This window comes from Anguilla anguilla, chromosome 6 (assembly GCF_013347855.1).
Source record: "Anguilla anguilla isolate fAngAng1 chromosome 6, fAngAng1.pri, whole genome shotgun sequence".
Taxonomy (NCBI): Eukaryota; Metazoa; Chordata; class Actinopteri; order Anguilliformes; family Anguillidae; genus Anguilla; species Anguilla anguilla.
The window spans coordinates 13,501,793-13,520,592 of record NC_049206.1 but is presented as its reverse complement, the minus strand read 5'-3'; the positions used below and the strand labels follow the sequence as shown (position 1 = coordinate 13,520,592).

Sequence of the window (18,800 nt, the reverse complement as noted above, 5' to 3'; positions counted from 1 at the left end):
ACCCTCATAATACTGTGATGTTTAACTGCCATCTGCTGGTAAAAATTCTGAACATAAGTTTCCTAGTTGTCATACTAAGATGGAATTTAAAGTTAGGTTATATTTCCTCTAAGGTAATATCCTGTAAACCTATCCTACAATACACTCTAAAGGTGGTTATTAACATTATTAGTTAAAATAGTTCAGAACAAAATGTGAGGAATGCTAAATACTGCATGCGCATATGCTTGAAGGGAATGCATTAACTTAAAGAGATGCTCATGAGTGGGCATTGTGTTTACAATTTGATGATTCTGAAAGCAGTCAAATGACTTCTGAGTAGTTCTCAACAATACTGTAAAAATACAGATTAGTTCGAAACCAAGTCAAGGTGACATATTATAATTTATTTGTGAACATTCAAAATAAATGTGCTATTTTTTAGATAAATATTTCAGGACATATACCAGAAACAAACATACATATAATCTATATATTACTGTGCACAACAAAACAAAACAAAACAAAACAGAATGTCCAGTGTAGTTATCAATGCCAGCCTCATAGCTCCTATTTCCTTGATAAAATACATTTGATCATGTGCCTGATATAAACATTGAACATGTCTGAAATGAACTAAGAAATAAAACTGTGCCTTATTTTTGAGAAGATGCAGATTTGTTCATTGGAATAATGTGATAGGGACTAACGGATTGTCAAAAATCTGTACGCTCTGTTTGTACACTGGCATATCAACAGATATCAACATATCAACAGTGGCTTCACAAGATCTGAGTAGAAATTAATAGAATGCTCTTCAGGAGCCTGTTTTTAAAATATATTTTTTTAAAAGCATTTCAGAACCGCAGTCTGTGTAGACTTATGACCTAGATGCACTCTACTTTGAGGATGATTTCCATGTTTGCTCCAGGACTATGCAATTGCTACTTCCCCAGAACCAGACAGTGAAGCCAATCTTCAAGACTTGCTAGGATGGCCAGCTGGTATTGTTGTTCAGGAAGAAAACTTGTAACCACAGAGTCAGCAATTTGAATCCTGGGTGTAGCACTGTTTTTCTGTCCTTGGGCTGGTACATGAAGTGAAAGTCACTAGGGATATAAGCATCTGCTAAATGACTGTGTGTGTGTGCTTAAGTTTCCCTGGCTAAGGATTTCCGACAAACTAATCAGAAGGTGTTTATGTTGTATCTTGTTCCCCGCATTCCTGCACAACAGGCACGGAACGTCTATCTGATTGTCCGCGTGTCCGACGTCACCCTCCAGCTGTCTCCAAAGTCTTTGACATTCTTGGCTTGGCTGCCATCTGACTTTATGAGGTCATTTCTCTTCCTGCCATCAAAGTTTCCACACAGCCCCCCGACCCTCTTCTTATAGGAGGTGGGAAGGATGATTTCTAAGGAAAAGCAGAACTTGGGTAAATCCCTCATAATTTATAGTGAAAAATAACTGCACTTTTCTGAGGGGTGTCTTGAAAAGTGGGGGTATTATGCTTTCCTTTGTTTTTTCCCCTCAGAATATCAGAAATAAACATTTTTGTTGCATGAAACAGTCTATTGGTGTCCATTAAGAAATAGAAATTTCGGGATTGAATTTTGCCGATTTGCAGCTTGAAATTCCTGCTATCTTTGAGTATATAAAAGTGTGTGGTGAGAGGGTGCCCAATTTACCTGCTTTGCTATCGCCATTAAATTCCACAGAGAGGCCGAAGTCAGTCTTCAGGTAAATACGGGAGGAACGCTCCAGAATCTTCAGTCCTAGGAATGGGGAAATAGGGGCGCGAACTCTCTCGCCATCCAGCTGAAAGAGGGAGAGGGAGGAGGTAAAGCAGAAGAAAGAAGAAAATTATATTTCAGTTTTTATGATTTCAAATTTATATTAAGGTATCCGTTGTAATTTACACGCTTTCAGCAATGTTGTGAATGGTGCTAGACACAGAAACAACACAATGCTGTGTACCAACAGAGATAAAGGTTTCAACAGTGTTGTTTATAGAACATATATATCACAACAATGTATATAACACAACAATGCTTGGAATACTTTTCTTTAGTTATTTTACCAATGTTCTTGCATGAGCACTGTTTGGTTGAACAACCATTGGATGAAGTTAAAAATGTGACTATTTTTTGTACTGAGCCTGTTTTTTTGCTAATAATAATAATACACCAAAGAGAGCACTTTGTTTGATGCTTTATCTAAAAATCCAGAAAGCCATGATTTTTGTGGACAGAGGGGCAGTGAAATAGCTTTCAAAAGTGATTGGAACTTACCACAACCACTCTATTTTCCTTGAACTCTATGGTGTGGTTGTAAACTCTAATCTTCAGCCGTCTTAGTCGACCAGTGTAGTCATCCTCATCGCTGTCCTCATCGCTGTCATCTCTGGCCATGCGACTGTCATTATCACTATCATCATCATCGTCATCATCATCAACTTTCTTATTAATGCCTTCGACATAGACTTCTGGAAGATTCTGTGGCATGTTTGTTGTTCGGACCAGGATATACGAGCTCTTTCCTTCAAATTCATGCTTCATATTATCAAATGTATGATACTCTGGGTCATCATCAATAGAGCATTCACTGAAAACTGCAAGCAGAGGCAACACAGAACAAAATCAAATGACTTGTTTCAATGCCACCACCAGGGGGAGCACAGAGTTTGTGTTTTACAAATTCTGTAGACTCAGGGCCTGGTTAATTAACAGCGTAAATCTAATCAGGCCCTTTTGCCTCTCAGTCAGGTACAATGGCAGTTGTCAAAGATTTGCTATTCATCACTCACATTTCTTATTATTGCAGATCTCAGCTGCAAAACAGCTGGGGTTCAGCGTAATACAATGTGCTCGTTTAGCAGCTTGTGAATTCAACCGGGTATTAATAAAACTAGCTGTCTTGCCATGATCAGCCACAAACCAGATGTTAGTGCCTAATACACATTTTTAAGCATGTGATTCCCATATTGTTAAAGTTATCTACCCCTACCCATAATGACCAGTGTTCTCTATACTGGTACCAGTACGTATTCTAGGTGCTATGAAATACTTAATCCATTTACAATGGTATGAATGCAATGGAAGAGACTGTTTGAATCAGCCTGTGGGAGAGACTGATGATAGATAATCAGAAGATTGATAGATACAGCTCCTTGATGATCCTTCAATTTAGAAATAGTGTTTAAAAATGGTATAGACTGAATAGCTTATTTTTAGTTCTCACACAGCTTGCTTCCAGCTATATCTATAAGCAGAGTTGCTAGTTCCTTAGTAGTGTAGTTCAGACTGAGTTAGATACCTCCAAGGCCTTGGTGTTGTGATCAACTGAAATGGAGTGAGGGGACCATCTGTTTAATAGCAAATCGTGATGATAACTGTTTGAAACAGTCTTGTGGCTAGCTTTTGTGCTGTGGGTGTTTGATTATCTGCATTTACGTTGCAAAGCAAGATGGTTTTTATCCATTTGGAAAACCTACAGTCCTTTTCCTTTGCTTCCAGATTTTGTAATTGCCGTTAAATGCCAGGGGTCGTGACTCATATTTGGAGGAAATGTTAGTTGGTTCATTGGTGTTGTACTGGTAGTTGCAGACATTCTAGTTCTTTCATTAGTTGCCTACCATCTGTGGTACTTTCTGACTTGGATGGCATTCATCCGTAGCCATTCGTCCATTTTGATGAAATTCCATCCTACATATGGTCGTTACTTCACCTCTGACTCTGATTGGACTGGCTGACCATGTTACTTTTAATGGTAAATGTTATTAAACCTGTATTGCGGCTTGAAGCAAACAGTTTAAGCTATGGTAGAGACCCAGTTTGTGTCATTTCATTCAGATTAATTCAGTTACATATTTAAGTGATGTTGAAGGTTAGGCATTTACAGAAAATTAATTATGCTCACTGGACATATCCTATTTACCTCTAGGGCTGTGTGCACCCCAGTTTTGGAACCAGTGTTACAGACAATCAAGGTATAAGGTATGATAGGTTGATAAGAAGTGGCGCCATCTGGTGCTCACCTGAAATCTTGCACTTGAACTCCCCTTCATCGCCGAGGTGACAGACCTCATGGGCACCACATTCATAGTCCTTGCAGTTTATTTCCCCTTTTCCGTGTTCTCTCTTACACGTGCACCTTTTTGTGCAGTGGCTGCCCGTCCAATATTCACCAAACTGTTGAAACAAAAAAGGAAAAGCCATGATGCATCATCACATGGGTTGTCTGAAGTTCAGAGGGCATTTTTGGACTTGGGCACAACTGACATTTCCTGTGCATATGGCCATCCACACCATCATGGCACCTTCGTGCTTAAGAATGAATTTCAGAAAGTCTGCTTTCTGCATTTAGTCATTCAGCGAAATGAGCTCTGGAATTGCAGTAATGCATAGTGTTCTGGGGGCCAAACTTGCGGCAGGGTGAGATGCAAGCAGGAGATTGCTGCATGTGGAACAAGACACACATTCTGAAATTAGTGAGCAAAATCCCAGCTATGTAAATGGCACCAGGGTACACCAGTTGTTGGCCACTGCACTGAATTTAACAAAGTGCTTTTTTTTTGGTGTAATTGCTTCGAGCAAATCAGGAGACTGTAAAAGGTCCTGTAAAACCGGAAACTGTAAGAAAAATCAATTCCCGATTCCAAATCCCAGCTGAGTGGCTGGCTTCTTACTTTATGGAGTTGGCCGTCGTCATCCCGACAGCCACAGGTCTGGACGGGGACACACTTGCCCCATTTGAGCACAAAGCCGTCATCGCACGCGCAGCCTGGTTGGCACGGGCGGTTGATGATGCAGCGGGCGGCGTGGAGGTCATCGCAGGTCGGCTCGCACCTGGGCTTGCAGTCTGTGTGATGACTGTTCGCAGGACAGGCGGGAACTGAAGAGGACATGACAGTTTAGCACAGTGAAGTACGGAACAACAATACACAACAGTGTCAGAGATACAGATACCTTACAGTATAGGGAATCCATATACATAGGCCTACATGTAGTATAGTAAAGTAGAGCAAGGTCTAGTATAAAACTTTACATATATCATGCAGTGCAGCATATTGAAAAATATTCAAAAATTTAACCCTAGCCATTATTACAGCCATGGCATCTATAGGTTATGTCGGATGTCACAAGGTACAAATTGAAGTCAGTATTCAGTTCTGTCAGACTTGAAACATTACCTGGTGATGTTGTCTCTGCTGGTGGCTGAGGAGTTGTAGTAGTCTGCACTGGTGGCTGAGTTGTAGTAGTCTGTACTGGTGGCTGAATTGTAGTGGTCTGTGCTGGGGGCTGAGTTGTAGTGGTCTGTGCTGGTGGCAGAATTGTAGTGATCTGTACTGGTGCCTGAGTTGTAGCGGTCTGTACTGGTGGCTGAGTTTGAGTGGTCTGTGCTGGTGGCAAAGTTGTAGTGGTCTGTACTGATGGCTGAGTTGTAGTGGTCTGTACTGGTGCCTGAGTTGTAGTGGTCTGTACTGGTGCCTGTGTTGTAGTAGTCTGTACTGGTGGCTGAGTTGTAGTGGTCTGAGCAATTGGCTGAGTTGTAGTGGTCTGTACTGGTGGTTGAGTCATAGTGGTCTGTACTGTTGGCTGAGTTGTAGTGGTCTGTGCGATTGGCTGAGTTGTAGAGGTCTGAGCAATTGGCTGAGTTGTAGTGGTCTGTACTGGTGCCTGAGTTGTAGTGGTCTGTACTGGTGCCTGAGTTGTAGTGGTCTGTACTGGTGCCTGAGTTGTAGTGGTCTGTACTGGTGCCTGAGTTGTAGTGGTCTGTACTGGTGCCTGAGTTGTAGTAGTCTGTACTGGTGCCTGAGATGTAGTGGTCTGTACTGGTGCCTGAGATGTAGTAGTCTGTACTGGTGCCTGAGATGTAGTGGTCTGTACTGGTGCCTGAGATGTAGTAGTCTGTACTGGTGCCTGAGATGTAGTGCTCTGTACTGGTGCCTGAGTTGTAGTGGTCTGCATTGGTGGCTGAGGAGTATTGGCCATAATTAAATCTGTGTAGAAAAAAAAATGAAGGCACCTTAAAAACAAGCACCATTGTAATTTTGAAGTATAACTCGCCCAGTCGCTTCAGGTGAAGTACGGGATGGAAAAACTGCCAAATGTGACCAGGTATTTAAATATTCCTGGCTCTAACTACCCCTTAGATTGCTGTTTCTAGTTTACAATGCACATTAAATATCACGCTGTAAATCACTGCAGGCTAAAAAGCTGGGCTCAGATTGTGGAACAGAGCTCCCATAAAACAGCCGCAGGAAACTGTTTCAGAAAACTCCCGTGAACTGCAGTTATTGAACTGCAGCGTGATTTACTGCATTTCACTTCCTTTTTTAGCTGTAAAAAAGTCTTGGTCGGGTGAACTAAGAGGTGTTCCCCTACCCGCGCATGTTCCCCGGTTAAGAGTGACATCATCCAGCGCCACATCTGAGAGAGTGGTAGTCCCTCTCCGTCCTTCAAAAAAGATCTAGAAACAAACAAACGTCTGATCAGAATTTTCATTTTGAAATATCTCTACGTTGTCTTCGACTCCATCTGCATAAATTATGGTCAAGCTTTGCACATCGTAAAGAATGTACCAAAATGTACTCGTAAAACACTGACAGAACATTAGGAATTGGCAATATATTTGAAATAAATGACATACAGCACATTTACGTGTAACATACATTAACGATATAATCCTTGATTGCTCTTTGTCATGGTGTAGTATCTTTTTTTTCTGAGATGGGTTGTGCTTTTAGAATGGCTGTGAGCAGGAACGCCGGAGATGGCGTGAGGGGGAGGACTTACGCGGAAGGCTCCGGAAGCGTTTATGTCCACCTGCGCCTGGTGCCAGGCGTCCCCGCGGTCGTTCCTGCGGGACCAGAGCCGCTGTGTGACGCCGCCCTCCAGCAGGTACACGGTCAGGCCCATGGTGTCGGCCGTCCCGTACATGTGGTACCAGAACTGCAGGCACTGCGGCCTCGAGTCGGAGCACTGGGAGCTGAGAAGGCGGGCCGTGTCCCCGTTGGACACGCCGTCGGCCTCGATGTACAGGTAGTGCCCGGCTACAGAACGAGAGCCCGCGCAATTACTGCCTGGTCTTTACTTTGTACTTTTCGTAATATCCCCCATATATACAGTTATAAACATTACATTACATTTATTTGGCAGACACTTTTATCCAAAGCGACGTGCAATAAGTAAATAGCTTAATAAAACGTTTTCTTAAAATAAAATTACCCAGAAAGAATAAAGATTAGAAATGTGGCTTCTGATCAGCACAGATGTCTCTCTCTCACCTCCAGTTGTGTGGTCGAAGGACGGTCCGGTCATTGAAGTCGGTGTGGGGCCACTTTGCCTTGTCCAATCAAAACTGTCCGTTAGCAGCTGGTTCCACGTACAGAGGTCACTATCAAAGTTGCAATCAAGCCTGCAGACTGTAATGGTGGGATATTTAGATTAGATATATGATCAGATCTGACAAACACAGCCCATTACAAATGCTTCATGAAATGGAAAAATCACAGAATTGCATACAAAGGCGCTACATGCTCATGGAAATCCAATATGATATGAACTACTCTAGTGCACCCCTGCAGACAGGAATCATGCCCTTGTAAATACATTTCAGGTTCCAACCACTCATCATGGACCAGTGGAATTATTTTGTCAAGTAATGGCTTAAGTTAGATTTAGGTTTAGGTAAACAGATTGGGGATCAGTTGTTAGGCAAAAATTGCTAAGACGTTTGTCCGTGGTACCTGGGTGTGGCATGCCTGCTCCGCCATCCTCTGAAGGTGATGCTGGACTCGTGCTGGAGGCGACTGTGCTGATCAGTCCCACAGCTGGTAAATCTGGTTTAAAAGAAAAACAGCCCACAGATGTTTTTGGAACTTTAAGAACTTGTTACTGTTGCTACAATTGCACGTGCTATTTCAATCATTCCTATTGTTTAATTTAATGTGTCGTCGTCTTACTTGCACCTTGATTTACGGCTGCTCTTTGGAGGCAGAGACATTTAATGCTAAAATCAGCCCTGGTTAACCGCGTGAACTTCAGTAAATTCAACCGAATACATAATCAGCCACACTTGTAATATCTCCACCCGATGTTTGTGCAATCCTCCCTTAAATGCATATGCATTAAGGAGAGAAGCACACCTTGTGAGTTTTTTTTTCTTTTTCTGAGCACCTGAAGTGAATTATGGCTGTGAGCACACCTCTGTGATGCTACAGCACTGGCCCCTCATCGTACCGCCCACAGACCCACCTGAGCACATTCCATAATGGATGGATAGATCATCAAAGGCCACATCCGATTGTGGGCTTGAGCCCCGTATTCCCTCAATGATGAGCTGAGGAGAAAAACAACAACAAAAAGAAAAACTTTGTGATACAACTGCATTATCTTGGATAAAGCCTTCTAGATTCTATACAAACTCAAAAATTAATTACTATTGTGTCAAGTGAGAATTAAACACTACACAGATTATAGCAAACTGTGTGAACATGAACCTTTTTGCTTGTGCAGAAAAAACTTTTGCCATTAAATTGGAAGTTGGAACTTTTAATTGCTTTCTTTTGAGCTCAACTGTGTGCTTGTGACTCTTCCTTTGTTATGTGTCCTTAAAGAAAAAAATTCACCCAACCTCAAGACTTTTAAAAACTTTTAACTTAAATGTATGATTGAATAACCCTTGGTATGAGCATTGTGGATTCACATGAATGAAGATAAGTTATCCCTCAAAAACAGACTGTACCTGTGAACTAATAACTCCCATGTCAAACATGCTATACTTCTCTGTAACTTATTACACCAGAAAAACAGCAAATATTTTGGTTGAGATTATTCTTAATATTGAAATTGATCTTCCATTCCAAAACATGGTTGTTTTTTTTTGTTGAAATGCAATGAAAAGTAAATCAGAGCTGAGGCCAGAATGATGGATAAGCTATTTGTTCATTTGTGCAAAGATTTTGACTTGAATGTGGTTTGATGACTCACATGGAAGGCTCCAGAAACAGTTATATCCAGCTGTGCATTGTTCCAGGCATTGCCCTGGTCATTGGCCTTTGACCAGATCTTGGTGGCGTTTGTACCCTCCAGCAGGTACATGTTGAAAGCCATGGCGCTCGCCGAGCCGTGCATGTGGTACCAGAACTGGAGGCAGTGAGGCCCGGACAGCTGGCACTGAGGGCTGAGCATGCGGGCGGAGTCTCCGTGGAACACGCCGTCGCCCTCAATATACATGTAAGAGCCACCTGGACAACAGCAGTTTGCAAACGCACGGTTCAAAATGCATATTCTGGTGTTATTTAATGAGCATGGCAATAATTAACTAGCTAACTTGTTCCAGTTATACAACTGGTTGGCCATTAAGTTCCAGCCTACTGAATCAAGGCTTCGTACCTACACAGTTGCATAATCTAAGTTCATGGTAATAAATGAATCAAGGATGTTATGCTCAATGGGACAGGAGATTAAAATGGCCTGTTGGAAAAATAATTGACACTGAGGGCTGTCAAGTGGTGTGTCCTGTTAATGCACTGTTAAACAATGTATACCACAGTAAATTCTAATCCTAACTATCCCAGTGCTTCCTGTGGTGCCTGATTAAATATAGCATACCTTTTTCATAACATTTCATAAATATAACATGTTACTCATGTGCTTAGCTGGTCAACTGCTCAATGACACACACACACTGGTAGGTGGTTATGCACATTTTGGGGGTCACAAAGCCAAGTAATATGATGACTGCTGTGTGCTCATAGCTATGTACAAATAAATCATCTAGTAGGTAAATGTGGACAGCAGCTGATATGGGGGAACCTGAACCGCCCACACAGCTGAAACCCTGCATGGAAGATGAAAGCCCACTCACTTCCTGTGGTGTGATCGTGGGGCGGCCCAGTTTGCTCAGTGGGGGTGGGTCCTTGCCTTCTCAGCCAATCAAAACTGTCCGTTATGGTCTGCTTCCATCCACATTCGCTGCTGTCAAAGTCGCAGTCCAATGGACAAACTAAGGAGAAGGAAACCAAGAGGGGGGCTCAGACATGACCATGCATGTTTGGGGTAGCAAAGAAAGCATCACTCTGTAGGAACCGACTTAAAACACAAACCCAGGAGCTTACCTCCACGAGAGGGAGTTGTAGTTGAAATGTCTGTTGGAGTGGGTTTGTAATTGGCTAGAAAAAATACACATACAGTATATTAAGTGAAACCAAGAAAGAACAGATTACTAAAGTGGTTTTTTTTAAATAAATTAAATGTAAACATCTATATTTTATTTATATGCTGACGTTAGTTAAAAAATTAACTTAATTTCACCACAATGGGGCCAGTAGTGACAGGGAATTGTGACTTGGACAAGAGACCACATAGGGAGGGGAGAGTCAGTCACCGCAAGATTACAGAGTAAAGATTGATTGGGATGGTAGAGCTCTTCCATTGACATCCCTGTAGGCTAGTTCAGGCTTTTAGCTCATAATGGAAAAGGTTAAGATTTGGACAGGGGAAGCCTGATCCGAGATGCTTTATGAATACGGGACAGGTTCTCTCTCCCTCTCTCTTTTGGGACTGTGACCTACCACAGATGGTGCTCTCCCTCCAGTCACCGAGGTCTACCCCGGCCAGCTCGCAGGCTGCGACGTAGGACTCGAGGGAGGTGCAGAGCTGGCGGGCGTTAGCCTGCGTGGCACAGTGGTCGTACATGCAGCTGTTCACGTACAGCTGCACGGGCACAAACTCGTGACAGGCCTTGAATATGTCTCCAAAGAGCACGCTGCACTCCTGGTAACCCTCATTCTCCAACTGGGGGTCACATGGAGCTGGTGCTGGGATGCTGTCTGAACACCTGAAATAGAGCACAGTAAGAATTATTATTAGTAGATTTTAAATGATTGTTTTTGTGTCAGTACTGTCATAGATCATATTGGGGTTTGTGGTAGAGTTGAGTCTATTGCTGTCACCACCATTTTAGTCACCTCACTAAAATATCACAGATCTTAATTTCAGAAACCTCTAAAAAGAACACAGTAAAGCACGTAAACATAGCTAGCATAACAGAAGCAATACAACATCATTATTACATTGCCTAAGTATGGTTGATTGTTTCTGGGGAAAAATATTCTGAGACCTTTAAGCAATGCTTAAAAAGCTTGTACCCTGTGATCTTGAAAGTTCTTCACTTCTACAGTTATGCCAAACGTTTGGGTACAAACAAGTGTTAAATAAACAATTTAACACTGTTTCTGTGACTGTTTCTATGATTGCTACCAATTAAGTGTGACAATTCCAATATCTTAAAAAAACGATCGGAACCAACATAGCCCTACAGCATAGCACAACATACTTTGTGAACACTTCCTAAATTTGATAAATATGCCAAGTATATACACCAGACTGCTTAGCTAGCTCAGTGTTTATATAACTAATGTTAAACAAGTTGGAGATCAGACCGTTTGACTGGAACTACTTGCATTTACTACTTGCACTTACTTATCAGTTTCTAACACACACCTTCCAGCCAATCAGAACTGCATATTCCCCCAGACCATGGTATAACCTCTAACAGATCCTATAAGAAAGCACTTACTGCCACTCGTCATCCTTGACTCTCCAGCTGTTTCCAAACTCGTCCGCAGTGCTAACAGTCACACCATCCGGCGTAACGAAGTCATCGAACTGGCTGTCGGAGTAGGTGCCGCAGAGTCCGCACATCTGCCCCCAGTACCTCTCGTCAATTCGCACAAACAGCCTCTGGTCACCGTCAAACAGGAGTTGCAGGCCAAAGTCTGTGTCCACCTGGATGTACGGTCCCATCAGGAACACCTTGACTCCTCTCATTGGTTCCGCAGGGAGCTGCGTCAAAGCTCCGTTCACCTGTTCAATTTAAGCGGGTGGTTGGGAATCATTAAGATGTGTGACATGTGCGGCAATTTATGCACAAGCTGTGAATTGTAAATGAGCATCTATACCAGCAGAAATCCACCACTTACATAAACCTCCTTGTCTTTCCTCAGGGCCAGGTGAAGCCCCTGCACTTCCAGAGCAATGGAATTCAGGGCCGACCAGGTCAGGTTTCCGCGGTTCTCGTTCCTGCCGGTCACTGTGAACTGGACGGGGCTGTGGCCGCACGTCTTGGCCAGTGTGTAGTTGCAAGCTCTCTGGAAGTTGTAGAGCTTGCCATCGTAGGTAAGATAGTGGGGGTCGCCGAATACGTGGCAGGTGCCGACTCTGGTGGTGAAGCAGCCGACCACGCCGTCTCGGACCCTGCAGACTTCATCCTGGCCACAGGACACCGGGGAGCACTGGACCCTGCCCTGCCCCATGCACTGACACTGCGCTTCACAGTCACCCTGCATCACTGCCACTCCTTTCTGTGGATCGCACCAAAAACATCTCGTTAGGGTTCATCAAAACATCTCTGATGCTTCAAACACATCAGAGAACATCACAATAACAAAATCAAACAACATCACCCACAGGTCACAATTTTGTAATTTAGAATTGTAATTTAGAAATCACCAAAACCTGCAGTAACATACGGCACTCGTTCAGTATTACTGATGCAGTTACGTAATTCTGTGCTCGCAGTACGCGTATGACACGTACGGAGGAGATAAAGAGATGCTGATACCTCTACATGCTGTCCGTCGATCCAGCAGCCGCAGTCCTCCGCAGGGACGCACCTGCCGCCGCTGAGCAGGAAGCCGGGGTCGCAGTCGCACCTCTCCTCGCAGACCCCGCAGCTCACGGCGGTGTCCTGGTCCGAACACGTGGCGGGGCAGCCGCTGGCGCACTCGTTGTAATGGCTGTTCGCCTGGCACACTAGGGCTGAAAGAGAGAGGAGACCAGCTGGCATTACCGTCTGCCACTAACAGATACAGCAGGGACAGATCAGGGAACTGGAGCAGTTAGGAAAGAGTGGAGCCTTTGTCAAATACTTAGCAGGCAGAAGCTATCGATGCCTTGCCGATCTGAGCCAATAAAAACTCTTAGCTGAGGAGAAAACGACTGAAAAAGTGAGCAACGTACGGCAGACCGTGGAGTTCCTCCAGGGTGGCAGCGCGATGCCAGCGGCCTGGCACGCCTCGGCGAACGTCTGGAGCACTTCACACAGGGCCTGAGGGTCACCACCGGCGGCGCACATCTCAAAGACGCAGCTCCTGAAGAAGGCCTCGGCGGCGATGATGGAGGAGCAGCCGGCGAAGGGGCTCTCTTTGGACACGATGACGCCGCAGTTGGACTCGCTCTCGTACTTGGCCTCCTCCGCGAGGGGGCAGCGGTGCGGGTGGACGATGGCCTCGCAGGCTTCGCCCCCGCTCTGCCAGCTCCGTGCCAGCTCAGTGGCGTTCGCTGCATTTGAGCCGTCCGGCTTGGCGTAGTCGTCCTCTGACAGGAGGTTGAAGTTCCCGCACAAGCCGCACACTTGGTCCGCATAGAGGGCCGGGACCTTCACCTGCACGCCACTGACAGCGTCGTACAAAACCGTCAGCTGGAAGTCCGTCTCCAGGATGACAGTTACCCCAGCACTGCTGATCTTGACTGCACCGTTGTTCAGACTCAGTGGAAGGGTTCTCCAAAGTCCATTTATCTTGGGGTAGAAGGAAGACAAAAACCAGCATGTTTGTTATCTACCTGCATCATATACATTTTAGGTTCATAGGTTTTTCTAATAGGAAACTTAGGAAACAGAGAAAATTAGGAAGCAGGCCTGTAATATGTTGCAAGGACAGAAGCTTACTCCTATATCAAAATGTTTTCGTTGGGTACTGTAGTCCAGTTTTGATTGAGTCTATAGGCTGGAGTTCTGTAGAAGTTTCAAAGAGGCAGAGAAGCCCAAAGCAGGCACCAGTTTGAGAAGAAGTGGGTGTCCTGGTTTGGGGGTGACACACTATGCTACACTCAAGGCTATCTGACTGGATGCAGGCATTTGGGCGTGTGGGATTTGCTGTTAAAAAAGCAGCACTCACCATAACTTTACTGGCCTCCCTCTTTAGTAGGGCCACTGTGAGGCCCTGGAGGTCCACGGTGACCTGCTGGATGGAGGGGGAGGAGTCACCCCGCTGCTCATTGCGGACCTCCACCCGGAAGAAGGGAACGGGAGCCGAATCGGTGCACACTTTGGCCAGGACGTAGTTGCAGGGGCTCACAAAGGGGTGGCTGGCCCCATCAAAGGTGGTGATGTGCGGGTCGCCGTGGAGACTGCAGGTGCCAGAGGCGTTGGGGAGACAGGCTGGCGCACCACTGCTTCTCACGCAGGTTTGGTTTTCTGGGCAGGAGGCTGGGGAGCAGGTCAGCTGACCTTCTGGTCCGGCGCACGCGCACTGGGTTGTGCATGCGTCATCAGCCCAGAACTCACCCTGAGTGCACTGTTCACCTGCGAGTTTCCATAAAGAAACACAGAGTCAGCCATATGCCAAAAAACGAGTGTGCTAAACCCCATAATGGATGGAGCTATCAGACAATATCATTCAACAACTAATATGAAAATCTACATCTCTGTTCAAAAACACTGGCCGGTTCCAATCATTGAATCACTGACGACGAAATTCAACTTTTTATGGTTCATACTGCCTCGCTCCCTTTTTGGTAATATGTTATGACTTGGACCCAAATCAAAGCCATAGCTAATCATAAGACTCCACAAATTATAACAAGCAACTGTGAAGGTGATACACAGTTTGGTTTTAGAAAAAAAAAAATCCTGGAAATTTATCAGCAGTGCTGCAGGAACTTGAAAAGGTCTGGCTCATTTATCAAAGCTGAAGGACCACAGAAAGCCTTACCACACGGTCCTTTGCGAACTCCCACATTGTCAATGGTTACTTCTCCATCTTCAGGTAGTCCCACGTCTGCCTCAAAAACCACCTGTCAAAGGTTGCCAAACAACCTTAGGTGACTCAGTGACAGATGCTGCATGTAATATTTCCATATTATTTAAAATCCAATGTGCCTGCTTATAAGATCATTAAAGACTCAGCCAGCGATATAGGGCCATACGGAGCTTTATGGTCAATAGCACGTCTGAGTAGATGGATTTGCACAGATAAGAGGGCAGTGTTGGATCCTGTAAAATGGCGACCTCTCCTTTTCTGTGAGGGGGACAGCTTACCTGGATGCCATTAATGTCGGACAGAGGGATGAACACTTGCTGCCAGGATCTATCAGCAGTGGCCTGTGAAGTCCAGATCTCAGTCTCTGCCACATCGTTCTTTATCAGAACTCGGAGATCAGTTCCATTCAAGCCAGACGCACGGTACCAGAACTCCAGGCAACCCACGCCGGAGAGGTTAAGGAGTTCACTCTCTAAGCGGGACAATCCAAAAGGGTTCAAAAGGCCGTTCTCACGAAGGAGATAAGATCCCTCTGGATAAAAACACAACCAAACAAATAGAAGGAGGGACAATCAATACACTTCGTACACAAGTCCAGGTACACATGGAATGAAGCAGGTACCTGCTGGAGTCCTGTCGAGCTGGCGTCTATGACTCTTAATAGCATGTGCTCTGTTCACTGCACACTTAAACATGTAAAACTCCAAACAACTTTAGCGTTAGCATTAGTATGTAGCATCACTCAGCATGGGGTTCGGTGAGCAGGGACTAGTCAGATGGTTCAGTGAATATATGACGGCACGCCCTGATGTTCCCTGTGGCAACCATTGGTGGGTATTGTCATATTGTATGAGGCTTCCGTAGGAATGTTTGACCCTGATTTCTGGAACAAAGGATTGTAACAGAGTATCCTATGTATTGAGAAAAAATAAAGAACAAAAAAACACTTAGAGATCAAACTCAATACAATTTTGCACTAGGAGGATATACAGAGATGTGCCTGCAAGCCTTACCTCTCTGTCTGTTATTGCTAGCATTTCATTAATTATATTACAAAGACCCAATTATGAGCTAGGCCTTTGTTTTCATAAAAGACCACATAAAAACTCATGACAGTTCTGTAATTCACAAGTTTGCCAGTTTTAGAAATGATTAATTGCACTTGGTGTATTTTTTTAACCCAATTCTGTCTAATGGAGAAGCATTACCTGTGGTCACTTAAGTTATTAAATAATTGACTTTTTTCCAAAAAATATTTTATTTGAAATTTGTGAATACATCTATAAGCAATTAGAAGCGGTCGGACAAAAAGAAATCAAGTTACTAATGGCTGATGCTCAATTAAGTGGCATGCTTGTCAGTTGTGAAAACACTGAAGAACAGCCACCTGACACTCATTAAATAAAAGCAAGCTCTCTGTCGCTGCTATCTGTTTCTCCCCAGCCACCCCTGCTCCTGCCCTCTCCACACTGTTGTGGCTCAGTTGCAGTAACACTTTGAAGAAGAGTGATATAGTTCAATATTTTGTCCTCTATTTTATCCACTCTGTGAAATGCCCATGGTCCATTTTTTCAATGAAGTGGGTGCACTCTAGCTAAATGGCCTTCTGGAGTACAACAGGCAATAAAATGTGATTATGCCGTGCTGCAGAGTGGCTGCTTGGTGCTTCTGTGTCAGCAGAATTGCTTCGAGTTCTGCTGCGGACTGTGGACTGATTGTTCCAGCACTGCTCTGAGCGAAGAGGAAAAGAGTTGAGGAAACCTGTTTAACTGCAAGGACACAACGGCTGATGTCACATCCGATAGCAAATAAAGTTATTCCTCAAGGGTTTGCATGCATTCTTTCGATAGCATAGGGAAATTACCTGCTCCTTGTGGCGTTGCAATCCACCCTAAGTGAGTCCACCCACAAAATGGAGTCTGGCCATTATTGAAGTCACACTTCGTAATGTATTCTAAAGAAAAAAAAAAAAAAAACAGGGAAAAAAATTGTATAAGACCAAAAAGAAAATAATGGGAAAACAGCTGCACACTCAAAATGTCAAACAACCTGCAGTCTCCTGAGGGGTTTGTACACGCATCACAAGGCCTGTTTTTGTCCGAAGTTACTGTAGCAGGAAATTGGTGGTGTTGAAATGGACACTTTAATTAGAGAAGCAAATGGCGCAACGACTGAACTGTAAATCCTATTTTGTGAGTTGCTCTTTATTTTTTAAACTGGTAGACTAAGAACAAAGAAACATTATTTGTATCACTGAGATACATGATTACAAAGAGCACTTTATCACCAATATCAAAATTTAAATATAGTCATATGTGCAGAATACATATTTTACTGGATGCCATCTACATACAGTACAGTTTATGCTGAGGGATCTTGTATAAAATGCATGAGGTTATTGCTTGGTTTTCCACACCTGCATTTGGTTTCCAGTTTGGAAGTGTTACTGATGAATTAGAGTCCTCGAGTCTGTGATACAGAGGAAAAGGAAACAGTTAGAGATTTTGCAAGTGATACATAAAAACAGCTCTGTCGCTGTCCGTGATTATACTGAAATATAGTATGAGCTATTATTATTTTGGCAATTTGTTTTGGTTGTCTCACATGGGTAAAACACATTTGAGATGAAACCATTTCTCACTTGCAGGGAAAAAGAGAATTCAGAACAAAGAGCAGCAACAACAAAACCACCGCCGCAGCTCTGATGCTGGTGAACAAGCGCAGGATCAATGAGGAGCGGAGGCATGATCGAATGGGCATCCTCCACAACGGATCAATGGCCTGGGGTCTCAGTTCATTTCCCTGCTCACGAGCGCCGGAGATGGCATTGGATATTGACGGTCACAGACAGAGTGAGAGGGATAGGCAATAGAAGGACACAGAGAGAGAGAGAGAGAGGGGGGGGGGGGGGGAGAAGAGACGAGGATGGGGGAGTAAAGAATAGGAGACAGCGAAAGGGGGGGGTAACAGACAGAAAGATAATGGGAGCCGCGGCGAGAGGACGACAAGAGGTAATCGGAGGCAGGAAAAGAGAATGGGATGGGGTAGAGAAAGAAAGGGGGAGACCCACCCTGTGTTGGCCCCTGTCTGGGAGAGACAGAAAGCCACTGCGAGGAGTAGCCTGAGTGGGGAGCTTCCTGCCATGGTGTCACCAGCGGACGCCTCCTCGTACTGCCGCAGATGCGAATCTGTGAGCAGGGGGAGGGCGCTTCACCTTTTCAAGACTCTCGAACACGGGGGGGTGGGGGGGTGGGGGGGGGGGGGGGGGCGTGGAGGGTGCAGATGACCATAAAACTTAGACGGAAAAGGGGTGTAGCTGCTATTACATCATCATTTGATTTATTACCACTTTATCATTCCTCCAGTTTTATTATGCTTCTCAGACACGGGTACGCATACCGAATATTCAGCGTGCTCCAAAGGTACGGTAACCGTAGAGTTAAATGTGTTATTTATGCTGTGCGCTTAAGGATTTGGATTTGAGATCAATGGATAAATATGAGACAAAGGTGCAGCCAGCTTTTATTTCATGGTATATACGGGCGTATATGTTTTATCAGCTCCATAGCAACAAGTTCCCTTTTCATTTTCCGTGCCAGGCAACGCGTTCCCAGGAAGTCATGTAGTTTATGGGAAGTTAGTCACCTGTTTCGAATAGTGATTACCCAAAAAAAAAAAAAAGATTTCAACATTGCTTTTGCTGTGGGGTATGGGGTGTGGAGGATTAATGTTTAAACGCAGGTATGTTTACGGAGGTGTTTCGTTTGACATTTAAGTTTTGGGAACATGTAGTGCAGCCCCAAGCCAGGCGACTACACCAAGGTGAAAGAAAATTGCCGGAACCGGTTCCCACCGGAACTTTTCCCGTGATAAATCCTTCCTTTATGTTCAATATGTTTACTGAAGGCCAAACATCACCTCCGCATAATAAAATAGCCAGCAAATCAATCATGTCTTGATTGCTCTGATCTTCATGCAATTATTTCAAAAGC

At 44.3% G+C, this 18,800-nt stretch overlaps 1 protein-coding gene and 2 long non-coding RNA genes across 3 annotated transcripts; all 3 read right to left on the bottom strand.

Annotated features, from left to right (window-relative positions):
* Positions 1-365: 365 nt before the first annotated feature.
* Positions 366-14,202, bottom strand: LOC118229622 (zonadhesin-like; the record flags this gene model as incomplete). Its single annotated transcript, XM_035421749.1, has 20 exons — positions 366-1,392; positions 1,667-1,796; positions 2,270-2,589; positions 4,015-4,168; positions 4,666-4,871; positions 5,170-5,979; positions 6,365-6,449; positions 6,776-7,032; positions 7,267-7,404; positions 7,729-7,821; positions 8,237-8,321; positions 8,972-9,228; positions 9,852-9,989; positions 10,102-10,155; positions 10,558-10,823; positions 11,565-11,851; positions 11,968-12,348; positions 12,609-12,805; positions 13,007-13,565; positions 13,945-14,202. Coding segments are annotated over 20 exons (4,842 nt in total), but the record flags the coding sequence as incomplete, so codon positions are not given.
* Positions 14,203-14,263: 61 nt separating this feature from the next.
* Positions 14,264-15,178, bottom strand: LOC118230736. The gene is made up of 3 exons (XR_004765913.1): positions 15,087-15,178; positions 14,761-14,842; positions 14,264-14,351 (listed from the first exon to the last, which is right to left on the bottom strand). It is a non-coding gene; the product is annotated as an uncharacterized LOC118230736 (long non-coding RNA).
* Positions 15,179-15,254: 76 nt separating this feature from the next.
* LOC118230735 lies at positions 15,255-17,978 on the bottom strand. The gene is made up of 4 exons (XR_004765912.1): positions 17,879-17,978; positions 17,225-17,277; positions 16,673-16,762; positions 15,255-15,340 (listed from the first exon to the last, which is right to left on the bottom strand). It is a non-coding gene; the product is annotated as an uncharacterized LOC118230735 (long non-coding RNA).
* Positions 17,979-18,800: the final 822 nt, after the last annotated feature.